The sequence below is a fragment of the Pelophylax lessonae genome (genome assembly GCF_965119305.1).
Source record: "Pelophylax lessonae genome assembly, chromosome: 2".
NCBI classification, from domain to species: Eukaryota; Metazoa; Chordata; class Amphibia; order Anura; family Ranidae; genus Pelophylax; species Pelophylax lessonae.
This window is the reverse complement of record NC_138769.1, coordinates 445,112,913-445,125,260: the sequence shown is the minus strand read 5'-3', so window position 1 is coordinate 445,125,260 and position 12,348 is coordinate 445,112,913. Positions and strand designations below refer to the sequence as shown.

General features: G+C 49.8%; 1 protein-coding gene across 1 annotated transcript in view; it reads right to left on the bottom strand.

Annotated features, from left to right (window-relative positions):
* The window catches only part of LOC309547230 (interleukin-1 receptor type 1-like), a 146,852-nt gene extending 141,114 nt beyond the window's left edge, over nucleotides 1–5,738 (bottom strand). Inside the window, exon 1 of the mRNA XM_082247045.1 lies at nucleotides 5,599–5,738. Coding sequence (XP_082103171.1) covers nucleotides 5,599–5,628 — 30 coding nt within the window. The 5' untranslated portion in view covers nucleotides 5,629–5,738. The remainder of the gene's footprint in view (nucleotides 1–5,598) is intronic.
* Nucleotides 5,739–12,348: the final 6,610 nt, after the last annotated feature.

The following is a 12,348-nucleotide window of genomic DNA, read 5'->3' as shown; positions in this document are numbered from 1 at the left end:
TTTCCCCCTATACTGCCCCCACCTGGCACACTGTCCCCCTATACTGCCCTCACCTGACACACTGTCCCCCCATACTGCCCCCACCTGGCACACTGTCCCCCTATACTGCCCTCACCTGACACACTGTCCCCCCATACTGCCCCCACCTGACACACTGTCCCCCCATACTGCCCCCACCTGACACACTGTCCCCCCATACTGCCCCCACCTGGCACACTGTCCCCCCATACTGCCCCCACCTGACACACTTTCCCCCTATACTGCCCCCACCTGGCACACTGTCCCCCTATACTGCCCTCACCTGACACACTGTCCCCCCATACTGCCCCCACCTGGCACACTGTCCCCCTATACTGCCCTCACCTGACACACTGTCCCCCCATACTGCCCCCACCTGACACACTTTCCCCCTATACTGCCCCCACCTGGCACACTGTCCCCCCCATACTGCCCCCACCTGGCACACTGTCCCCCCCATACTGCCCCCACCTGGCACACTGTCCCCCCATACTGCCCCCACCTGGCACACTGTCCCCCCATACTGCCCCCACCTGACACACTTTCCCCCTATACTGCCCTCACCTGGCACACTGTCCCTACCATACTGCCCCCACCTGGCACACTGTCCCCCTATACTGCCCCCACCTGGCACACTGTCCCCCATCTGACACACTGTCCCCCTATACTGCCCTCACCTGACACACTGTCCCCCCATACTGCCCCCACCTGGCACACTGTCCCCCCATACTGCCCCCACCTGACACACTTTCCCCCTATACTGCCCCCACCTGGCACACTGTCCCCCCATACTGCCCCCACCTGGCACACTGTCCCCCTATACTGCCCCCACCTGGCACACTGTCCCCCCATCTGACACACTGTCCCCCCATACTGCCCCCACCTGACACACTGTCCCCCCATACTGCCCCCACCTGACACACTGTCCCCCCATACTGCCCCCATCTGACACACTGTCCCCCTATACTGCCCCCACCTGGCACACTGTCCCCCTATACTGCCCCCACCTGACACACTGTCCCCCTATACTGCCCCCACCTGACACACTGTCCCCCCATACTGCCCCCACCTGACACACTGTCCCCCCCATACTGCCCCCACCTGACACACTGCCCCCCTATACTGCCCCCACCTGACACACTGTCCCCCCCATACTGCCCCCACCTGACACACTGTCCCCCTATACTGCCCCCACCTGGCACACTGTCCCCCTATACTGCCCCCACCTGACACACTGTCCCCCCATACTGCCCCCACCTGACACACTGTCCCCCTATACTGCCCCCACCTTGCACACTGTCCCCCCATACTGCCCCCACCTGACACACTGTCTCCCTATACTGCCCCCACCTGACACACTGTCCCCCTATACTGCCCCCACCTGGCACACTGTCCCCCATACTGCCCCCACCTGGCACACTGTCCCCCTATACTGCCCCCACCTGACACACTGTCCCCCTATACTGCCCCCACCTGACACACTGTCCCCCTATACTGCCCCCACCTGGCACACTGTCCCCACCTGGCACACTGTCCCCCTATACTGTCCCCCACCTGGCACACTGTCCCCCCATACTGCCCCCACCTGACACACTGTCCCCCTATACCTCCCCCACCTGACACACTGTCCCCCCATACTGCCCCCACCTGACACACTGTCCCCCTATACTGCCCCCACCTGGCACATTGTCCCCCTATACTGCCCCCACCTGACACACTGTCCCCCCATACTGCCCCCACCTGACACACTGTCCCCCTATACTGCCCCCACCTGGCACACTGTCCCCCCATACTGCCCCCACCTGGCACACTGTCCCCCTATACTGCCCCCACCTGGCACACTGTCCCCCTATACTGCCCCCACCTGGCACACTGTCCCCCTATACTGCCCCCACCTGACACACTGTCCCCCTATACTGCCCCCACCTGGCACACTGTCCCCCTATACTGCCCCCACCTGGCACACTGTCCCCCTATACTGCCCCCATCCGGCACACTGTCCCCACCTGGCACACTGTCCCCCTATACTGCCCCCACCTGGCACAATGTCCCCCTATACTGCCCCCACCTGGCACACTGTCCCCCTATACTGACCCCACCTGGCACACTGTCCCCCTATACTGACCCCACCTGGCACACTGTCCCCCTATACTGCCCCCTCCTTGCACACTGTCCCCCTATACTGCCCTCCACTGCCCCCTCCTGGCACACTGTCCCCCTATACTGCCCTCCACTACCTCCTCCTGGCACACTGTCCCCCTATACTGCCCTCCAATGCCCCCCTCCCATCATGCTGTCCCCCTTCCATCATGCTGCCCCCCCATACTGGCACACTGTCCCCCTATACTTCCCTCCACTGCCTCCCTCCCATCATGCTGCCCCCCTGGCACACTGTCCCCTATACTGCCCTCCACTGCCCCCCTCCCATCATGCTGTCCCCCCATACTGCCCCCCACTGCCCCCCTCCTTTATGCTGTCCCCCCTATACTGCCCCTTCCTGTCACACTGCCCCCCCATACTGCCCTTCACTGCCCCCCCTCCCATCACACTGCTCCCTTCCCATCACATTGCTTCTCTCCGGTCACACTGCCCCACCCTCCAGCCGCATTGGCCCCTCCCAACTCACTTACCCCCTAAAATCACACTGCCCCCTCATACTGTCCTCCACGCTCCCCCTCCACATCACACCGCCCCCCCTTCTGAAGGTGCCCCCTGTGCTCCCTCACCCAGATTGAGGCACCCTAATACAGAAGGTGTACAGTAACTGTGTGTGGCAAGTTTAGTGGGAGGATGTTGGTGGAGAACGAGGAGCTCAAAATCCCCCACTCCCCCACAGCACTACCGGCATCCCCTCTCCCCCTGATATCTCAGTAAAGCTCCAAAAATGGAGCTCCTAAAAAATTGTAAAAAAAATTAAAAATAAAATTGTAAAAACAAAAAAATAAAAATGTAAAATAAAATGGTAAAAAATAATAAAAAAAAAAACAAAATAACAAAAATGTAAAACTTCTGGCCCCAACCACTGCCATACTGACCACGTCCACTGCCATACTGACCACGTCCACTGCTCTAATGACCATGTCTACTGCCCTACTGACTATGTCTACTGCCCTACTGACTATGTCTACTGCCCTACTGACCATGTCTTCTGCCATAGTGACCTTTCCACTGCCATACTGACCATGTCTACTGCCCTACTCACCATGTCTACTGCCATACTGACCTTTCCACTGCCCTACTGACAATGTCTACTGTCCTACTGACTATGGCTACTGCCCTACTGACCATGTCTTCTGCCATAGTGACCTTTCCACTGCCATACTGACCATGTCTACTGCCCTACTGACCATGTCTACTGCCCTACTCACCATGTCTACTGCCATACTGACCTTTCCACTGCCCTACTGACAATGTCTACTGTCCTACTGACTATGGCTACTGCCCTACTGACCATGTCTTCTGCCATAGTGACCTTTCCACTGCCCTACTGACCATGTCTACTGCCCTACTGACCATGTCTACTGCCATACTGACCTTTCCACTGCCATACTAACCATGTCCACTGCCCTACTGACAATGTCTACTGTCCTACTGACTATGTCTACTACCATACTGACCATGTCCACTGCCCTACTGACCATGTCCACTGCCCTACTGACCATGTCCACTGCCCTACTGACCATGTCCACTGCCATATTGACCATGTCCACTGCCCTACTGACCAGATTTACTGCCATATTGACAACGTCTACTGCCATACTGACCATGTCCAATGCTGTACTAACCATGTCCACTGCTCTACTGACCATGTCCACTGCCATATTGACCATGTCCACTGCCATATTGACCATGTCCACTGCCATATTGACCATGTCCACTGCCATATTGACCATGTCCACTGCCCTACTGACCACATTTACTGCCATATTGACAACATCTACTGCCATACTGACCATGTCCAATGCTGTACTAACCATGTCCACTGCTCTACTGCTACTGACCATGTCCACTGCCATATTGACCATGTCCACTGCCATATTGACCATGTCCACTGCCATATTGACCATGTCCACTGCCATATTGACCATGTCCACTGCCCTACTGACCACATTTACTGCCATACTGACCATGTCCAATGCCATACTGACCATGTCCACTGCTGTACTAACCATGTCCACTGCTGTACTGACCATGTCCACTGCTCTACTGACCATGTCCACTGCTCTACTGACCACGTCCACTGCTCTACTGACCACATCCACTGCTCTCCTGACTGACACTATTCACAGTCGACATTGACACCACTGGCGGAACTACCAGGTGGCACTTGCGACTAGGCCCTGGCCTTCCACCACCATGGCGGGGCCCAAGACTGCAGGAAGGAGGTCCGCTGCACAACATGTGCAAGGGATCCACTGCGACACCATAAAGGTTCCTGGGACCAGTGGGAAGGGCTCTGGGCTTGGAGGGAAGGACCGAGGACCGGAGGTCGGGGGGCCCTTCTTGGTTTCTTGCACCAGGGCCCTGAAGGTGCTAGTTACGCCTCTGATGCAAACATTTAGATTGTAAGCTCTAACGAGCAGGGCCCTCTGATTCCTCCTGTATTGTAATTTTACTATTTGCCCTAACGTTGTAAAGCGCTGCGCAAACTGTTGGCGCTATATAAATCCTGTATAATAATAATAAAGATCATACCAAGAAGAAAGAAAGAAAGAAAGAAAGAAAGAAAGAAAGAAAGAAAGAAAGAAAGAAAGAAAGAAAGAAAGAAAGAAAGAAAGAAAGAAAGAAAGAAAGAAAGAAAGAAAGAAAGAAAGGAAAGGAAGAAAGAAAATGAAGAAAATAAAATAAAGAAAAAAGAAAAGGAGAGTAAAAAAAAAGAAAAGAAATGGAGAGAAAGGAAAAAAAGAAAAGAAAAGGAGAGAAAGGTAAAAAAAAAAAAAAGTAAAGGAGAGAAAAGAAGAAATGGAGAGATATGGAAGAAAAGAAAATAATAAAAAAGAAAATGGTGAGGAAAGGAAGAAAATAAAGGAAAAGAAATGGATAGAAAGGGACAAAAAGAAAAGAAAATGGAGAGAAAGGGAAGAAAAGTAAAGGAGAAAAGAAGAAATAGAGAGGAATGGAAGAAAAGAAAATAAAACAATAGGAAAGAAAGAAAAGAAAAGGAAAGAGATGAAGTATAGGGAAAGGGGCAAAAAGAAAAGAAAAGGGGAGAAAGGGAAGAAAAATAAAGGAGAGAAATGGAAGAAAAGAAAAGAAGAGAAAACAATAGAAAAGAAAAGGAGAGGAAAGGAAAGGAAGAAAAGAAATGGAGAGAAAGGGACAAAAAGAAAATAAATGGAGAGAAAGGGAAGAAAATAAAGGAGAGAAAAGGAAGAAAACAAAAGAAAAGAAAAAAAAACAATAGAAAAGGAGCGGAAAGGAAGAAAAGAATAAAACATTCTAATAAGAGAAGTATGAGCACAGATGAGATATTCTCCTGTACAATGCAGTAGTTATAGAATAGGTGAGTAGTGTGTAGATATGTCAGCACATCCCCCCCTCCTCTCCTATATCATGGTACATAGATGTAGTAATATATACCTCCTGGATGTGCTGGGACATCGGTGTCATCAGCTGGCCCTGGGCAGAGCGGACATCCCTGTAGTGTCAGTGCTCAGCACTGTTCCTGTACTCCGTGTTCATGTCCGGCCTCAGTGCTGGAAATACTTCTCTTCCTGCGAGGGAGGAGAGGCTGGAGATTTCAACATCCCTCAACATGTTTGTACAGATTTATTTCCCAGCATTTCCAGGGCTTGGACTGTAAGCAGTCGCATGCCAAGAGAATTAACCGTCCACGTTCCAGAAGATTGCTAATAACTCTGTAGAGCAGCATTTCCCAAGCAGGGTTCCTTCAGAGCTTTATTGGGGTTCCCTGGGCAATGAGCACCTTCTGCCTCTCACATGAGTAATGAGTAACCACTGACACCAATGATCTATTTATCAATCTGTATCTTCCCAATGACCAAAATGTAAGGAGCCTTCTTCCCTTTATTATTATTATTTTTATATAGCACCAACAGTTTGCACAGCACTTTACAAGGTTAGGGCAAACAGTAAGGTAACAACACAATTCAATACAGGAGGAATCAGAGGGCCCTGTTTATCACACTATTCATAGCTATGCGTTTTTCAGTGCATTTTCAGTTTTGCAGAAACACACAACAGTCAATATAACATACATGGTTTCTTATGGGTTACATTCACACCTGTGTGTTTTCCACCGGTGCGTTTTTTGGAAAGGGTAAGGCTTCTTTCACACGGTCCGCCTCCGCAGGCGGATCCGTGTTGCTCAGCGGGGATCGATCCACGATCCCCGCTGAGCCGGGCGGATGACAGCTCCGTCTCCGCTTGCAGAGCGGAGAGGGAGGTGTCTCAGCACCCGCTGCCCTCTATGGGGGATCGGAGGAGAGCGGACCGCTTGTCCGCTCTCATCAGATCCGCTCCGCTCCGATTACTGAACGGATGGAAAAATAGGGTTTCCATCCGTCCAGATTTCAGCACAGGATCGGATGCGGATGGCAGCGGGTGTCAGCGGAGGTGACCTCCGCTGACACCCGCTGCCCCATAGAGCTGCATGGAGGATCCGATCAGATCCGCCTAAAAAACTGATAGGCGGATCTGATCGGACCGCCCGTGTGAAAGAGCCCTAAGGGACTTTTTTTCCTGCAGAAATTTGCATTTTCCATTCCATAGGCAATGGAAATGTATAAAAAAACGCAGTGCTTGTGTTTTTTATGCGTTTCTGCTGCATTGTTGCTGGTTACAACCATGTTGTAAAATAAAAGTACGAACAATCTTTTATGGTTACAATAAAAGGTCTATCTTAGTTACAATAATATTATTGTAGCTATTATTGTAACTAATAAAGATTGTTTGTACTTTTATTTTACAACATGGTTTTAGAAGTGATATCTTGTCTCCCTGTGGTTGCCATTTAAAGTCCCACCAATGGGGGTTCTTTTTCCATATATATCCCAAAAATGTAAAATGCATTAAAAGTGTGTATGAAAAAGCTCACCAGGAAAATGCATCAACTTCAACCTGCATAGATGTGAACCAGGCCTTAGGGCTGGTTCATGCCACTTCTGCATTCCAGGTGCATTTTTACATGCACATTTTTTTTGCTTTCTGGTGCATTTGTGATGCGTTTCAGTGCATTTTTTATGGCTTCTGGTGCATTTTTTTTCTTTGTCTCAGGGCCTATTCTCACCAGTAAAAGCATGGGGATGCACCACGCATTCCTGCTCGACTTATATGTGGTTCAGTGTGGTGCACTTTGAGCCCATTCATTTAACCGCCTCAAATCACACTGCACCAAAAGTAGTACTTGCACTACTTTTGGAAACTCATTGCAACTGGATCGCATGGTACTTCTGTTCCATGTGATCCGGTGTAGGCAAACGCACTGCCTTTGCAACCTGCATTTGGGGTGCTGTTACCTTAACATTGACACCCACTGAGGATCGCAACTGTAGTGCGTTTTTAACGTGGTATGAGAAACTCGCACAGAACGTGGATTTCCAGCACCGCGTTCTGCTGTGAATGCCTTCCATACAGGAAAAATGCATGTTTTATTTTTGTTGACTGTGCTGAAACTCACTGCACTGGTGTGAACTAGGGCCACGGGAATGCATAGAAACCTTGTCCATGCGTTTTTTATGCAGATGAAAAATGCACTGGACTGCATCTGGCATGAACCAGCCCAAATGCAGGATGAGCTGTAGATATAGTTATTATTAGCAGGGGTTCCCTGAGACAAGAAAGTTATTTTGAGGGTTGCGCCATATTAAAAAGGTTGAGAAAGACTGATTTAGACTCACTAGATAACAAACGTGGGCTGGTGTAATGAAGGTGGCAGCATGAGAGGATGACTTTGTACACCCCATTGTGTGTTGTTATTGCCAATAACTATGACAATAAGATTAAACTTCATGTTTCAGAGACTGCTCAGAATAATATTCAAGTGGAACTTCACTCTCTCAGTCAGCATTGACTAATTTTTAATCCTCATTCTGCTAGCATTAGTAAACAGACAGGAAAGTATATCACATTTACTTGTTTTAAACTCTTCTTCAGCTCCTTCTGATTTCTATATAAGTGATGTTGTACATCCAAGAAGTCTAAAGGAGGGGATTGAAGGGTTGTTTCAGCTAAGCACACCCTACTGCCTGCATGCCTATCTAAGGGCAGATGGATTCCAGGTGTATGCTACATGAATTATCTACCCTTACTCAAGATGGCCATGGCAAGAGATTCTAGGGGGTGTTTTGCAAAGTGATTTCTCATCAAAATAAAACATGGAGTCATGAATAGATGGGGAGTTTGCTTGAATTATTAAAAATGAATTTACAGACGTTGGAACTTATGGAAAAACTGACAGCTAGATTTTACGATAAATTTGAAGCACATAACCGAGTATGGGAGTTATGACATTTTAGGGAGGACCCACCTTGTACAGATCTTCCCTGATCTTCCTCATGCCTAAGCTGTTAGGTCCTCGCTGGGGATATTGAATGTTGCAGCAATTCTTCCCTTCCCTCCTCTTTCCTTTTCCTCTTTTCTTTGCTCTTCTTGCCCTGGTTGCTTCTTTTTATTGTTAGTGGATATAGGTGCAGAGTGGAGGTAGGTGCAGAGTGCAGGGGTGAGATAGGTGGTGTGGAGGTAGGTGCAGAGTGCAGGGGGTGATATAGGTGGAGTGGAGGTAGGTGCAGAGTGCAGAGTGGAGGTAAGTGCAGAGTAGAGGTAGGTGCAAAGTGGAGGTAGGTGCAGAGTGCCTCAGATTCCAGTACAGAGCTCCCCTCCCCTCCTTCCACCCCCGATTTCAGTTCAGAGCTCCACTCCCCCCAAAAACAAGGCTCCCCTCCCAGAGTTTTCCTCTGTCCCAAATGCTACTCACAGCATGTTGTCCAATGTCTGTGCAGCCTTCTGGTTCCAGAAGCAGTTTCCCCGCCCCCTTCCTCCTCTGCTCTCATAGATCAGTGTGTACCCGAGAGGGATCAGAGCGGCCGCCGGTTGAGGAGGACTGTCACCTGTAAATACAGCGCTTCTGTATTTACATGTGACAGTAGCAAGCAGCCAGCATGTGACCAGCGCCTGAGATGGCCGAACTCTGGCGGGTTCAAGGGGCAGCTGCTTTGGGCCCCCAACAATGACTGGGCCCTGGGCAGCCGCCCCTTTTGCCCTGCGTTAAAGACGGCCCTGACTATGTCTATCCCTTCATGTACAGGGTTTTTTTGTTTACACATTACTTCGGATTTGGGATGTTTCCTGCCCCTGTATGAGATTCAACCAAAAAGAGAGTGAGCCCAGACAATACACTTGATGACATATGAGGAGGACAAATGATGCAGCTCTATACTGAGAAGTTGAGCAGGCCAAGGATAACTGGGTAAGGGGAGTAGTGTGACTGGGTCATAAAGGTGCTAAGGTTGGTGATTATGTGCAGGGGGAATTAAAGTGGTTAAAGTCAAAATGTTATTTACCATTATACATTCTCTACATTAAGGTAAAAAATGTCCCGCTGCCTGTCCTACTCACCCCAGTCACTAAACACTTACCTAGCTTCTCTCATGGCTCCAGCACTGTCTCGGCTGCAGCTCTCCTCTCTTCCTGGTCTCACAGGAGTCACTGTGGGCATCGGAAGCCATAGACTCCTGCTGCTGTCAGTCAAACTCCTGTGAGGAGGGAGTGGTGGCGTTACTTTCTGACGCTGTGTGTGTCTATAAGGCCCCATGCACACGGGGTGTTTTTAACGCCGCTGTAAGTAGCGTCAGGCGTTTTCTTTTTGCAGCCTAAAAACGCCCCTCCATGTTATTCTATGGCCTCATGCACACACAGACGTTTTTGAGCTGTAAGTGGCCTAGGCGTTTTTAAGCTGCAACAAGAACCCACGACCTGCGCGTTCTGAGTTAAAAACGCCTGACGCTGCTGAAGGCTGAATAACGTTGCTATAACGTGGCTTAACATGCGTTAAGCCACGTTATACATTTTTTTTTTCTTCCATTCAAAATCAATGGTTCCCTATGGGAGCCTATTGATTTGAATGGAAGTCGGATCCGACTTGCGGGCGACTTGCTGAGAATCTTGAGGGGGAACTCAATGGAGGCAGAAACAAACGCTGCTAAAAGCAATGTGGCATAACGTGCAATAACGCCAATGGAAAAAGCTACTGAAAGCACGTTTTTACAGCTGCTTTTTCCCGGCGTCAGAACTAGCTTTGACACACGTTTTTTCTAAAGCCCCGTGTGCATGGGGCCTAATTGCACACAGCCCGGTTTCGGGAGCGTACATGCATTGATGACTCTTTAGCCCATAAATGTATTTGAAATAAGCTTTACTAAAGTGGTACATGCAGAATTTTTTGTTTGCTTTTGGCAAGAAATATATGCTTGTGTGACTCAACCTCTTTAGGAGCATCATTGTGTCCAAGAACACAATTCAGAAAAACTGGTCCTTTGCATTCTGGTACATTTTCTGCCACCTCTGTAGTAGTACATCTGTATATGAAAGAACTATAATTCCCAATTAGCAAAGCGTTCCCTTTAACAACAAACAGTGACAGGTCAGGATTTGTCAGTGATGGTTTTTGACCATTTTTGCAGAGTTCAATGATAAACGTGGAATAGCAGTTTATTCTGCTGTGTGTTTTCTCTTAGGCCTCATGCACACTAGATATTTTTACAGCTGCTGTTTTTGGCTTCAGGCATTTTTCTGCAGCTAGTGAACTCCCCAGCATGTTATCCTATGTGTCCATACACAAATAGGCTTTTATCAGTGTTTTTTTGGCAGGGGCGTTTTCTGGCTGGTAAAAAAAAAAAAACAGAACTTGTGGGTTTAACCTCCTTAGCGGTATTCCCGAGTGTGGCTCGGGGTTAAATTTCAGAGCCAAAAGCAGTAACCCCGAGGGAGGGTGAGGTGGTGGTGGATGTGGCGGTGTCATAGGCGTGCGCACAGGGTGTGCCGGGTGTACCTGGGCACACCCTAATCACCTAGGGCACATTAGCATTATCGCTCTGTTTGCCAGTGAGGAGATGGGAAAGATCTCCCTCGGACCTTCTCTGCTCTATTTCACTTTGCCAGCAGGGAGAGTAATGTATCGGGGCCATGTACATGTAGGCAAACACATGCATGTGTATTTAAACTTTGGGGTGCACACCCTAATAAAATAGGCTGCGTACACCTATGGGCGGTGTAGGTGGAAGCAGCGGTGGAGGAGGACCAGGGCCGGATTCAGAGCATCATGGGCTTGGTGCTGAGGATTTTGAAGGGCCTTAAGGGCCGTGCCTTGGCATGCACCCAGAGGAGGAAGGGTGCAGCCATGCATGCCTAATTCAACATGTCTCTGAAGCCCATAAACACATCCATGCATCGGCAACTGTCCCTCCTTGTCCGGCCTTCGTGCTGTGTGGGGAAGTTCTGAGGGAGCTGCCTGGGGAAGCGAGCATAGAAGCCAGACTTCTGTGTTTACAAGTGACAGAAGAGCGGTAACAGTGAATATGGCCAACCCGGGGCCTATATTAAGGTAGGGGCCTGGAGCTGCAGCTCCAATAGCCCCTACGTTAATCTGGCCCTGAGGAGGACGGGGTAGCCAACACTGCTTTTTTTCAGAAATTTTAAATGAGGGTACACCCCAAAAGAGTGAGAAAGAGCAAAAATAGAACAATGGCTGGGTAAGGTCGGTATCCATCGCTATTCTGCACAAGGTACGGAAAAGTCCCGTGGGATCCATGCCTGGTTCATTTTAATGAACGTGAGCTTGTCCACATTGTCTCTGGACAGGCGGCTGCGCTTGTCTGTGATAACGCCCCCAGCCGTGCTAAATACCCGTTCAGATAATACACTGGCTGCAGGGCACGCCAGCACCTCCAAGGCGTAAAGGGCAAGCTCAGGCCATGTGGCCAATTTGGAGACCCAGAAGTTGAAGGGGGCAGACCCGTCATTCACTACATGTAGGCGTGTGCACACATACTGCTCCACCATGTTGGTGAAATGCTGCCTCCTGCTAAGACGTTCCATATGAGCTGCTGGTGCTGCTGTTTGTTGTGGCGTGCTGACAAAGATTTTCCACATTTCGGCCATGCTAACCCTGCCTTCTGAGGTGATGGCGGTGCCTTGGCTGCGTTGGCGACCTCTTCCTCCTCCTCCTCCTCCTCCTCCTCTGCCTTGGCCTTGTGCTTCCACTGTGGCCCCGCTGTCAGGTGGTAATGCCAGCAGCATCGCGTCTACCAGCGTGCGCTTGTACTCGCGCATCTTGCGATCGCGCTCCAGTGAGTGAATTAAGGACAGTACGTT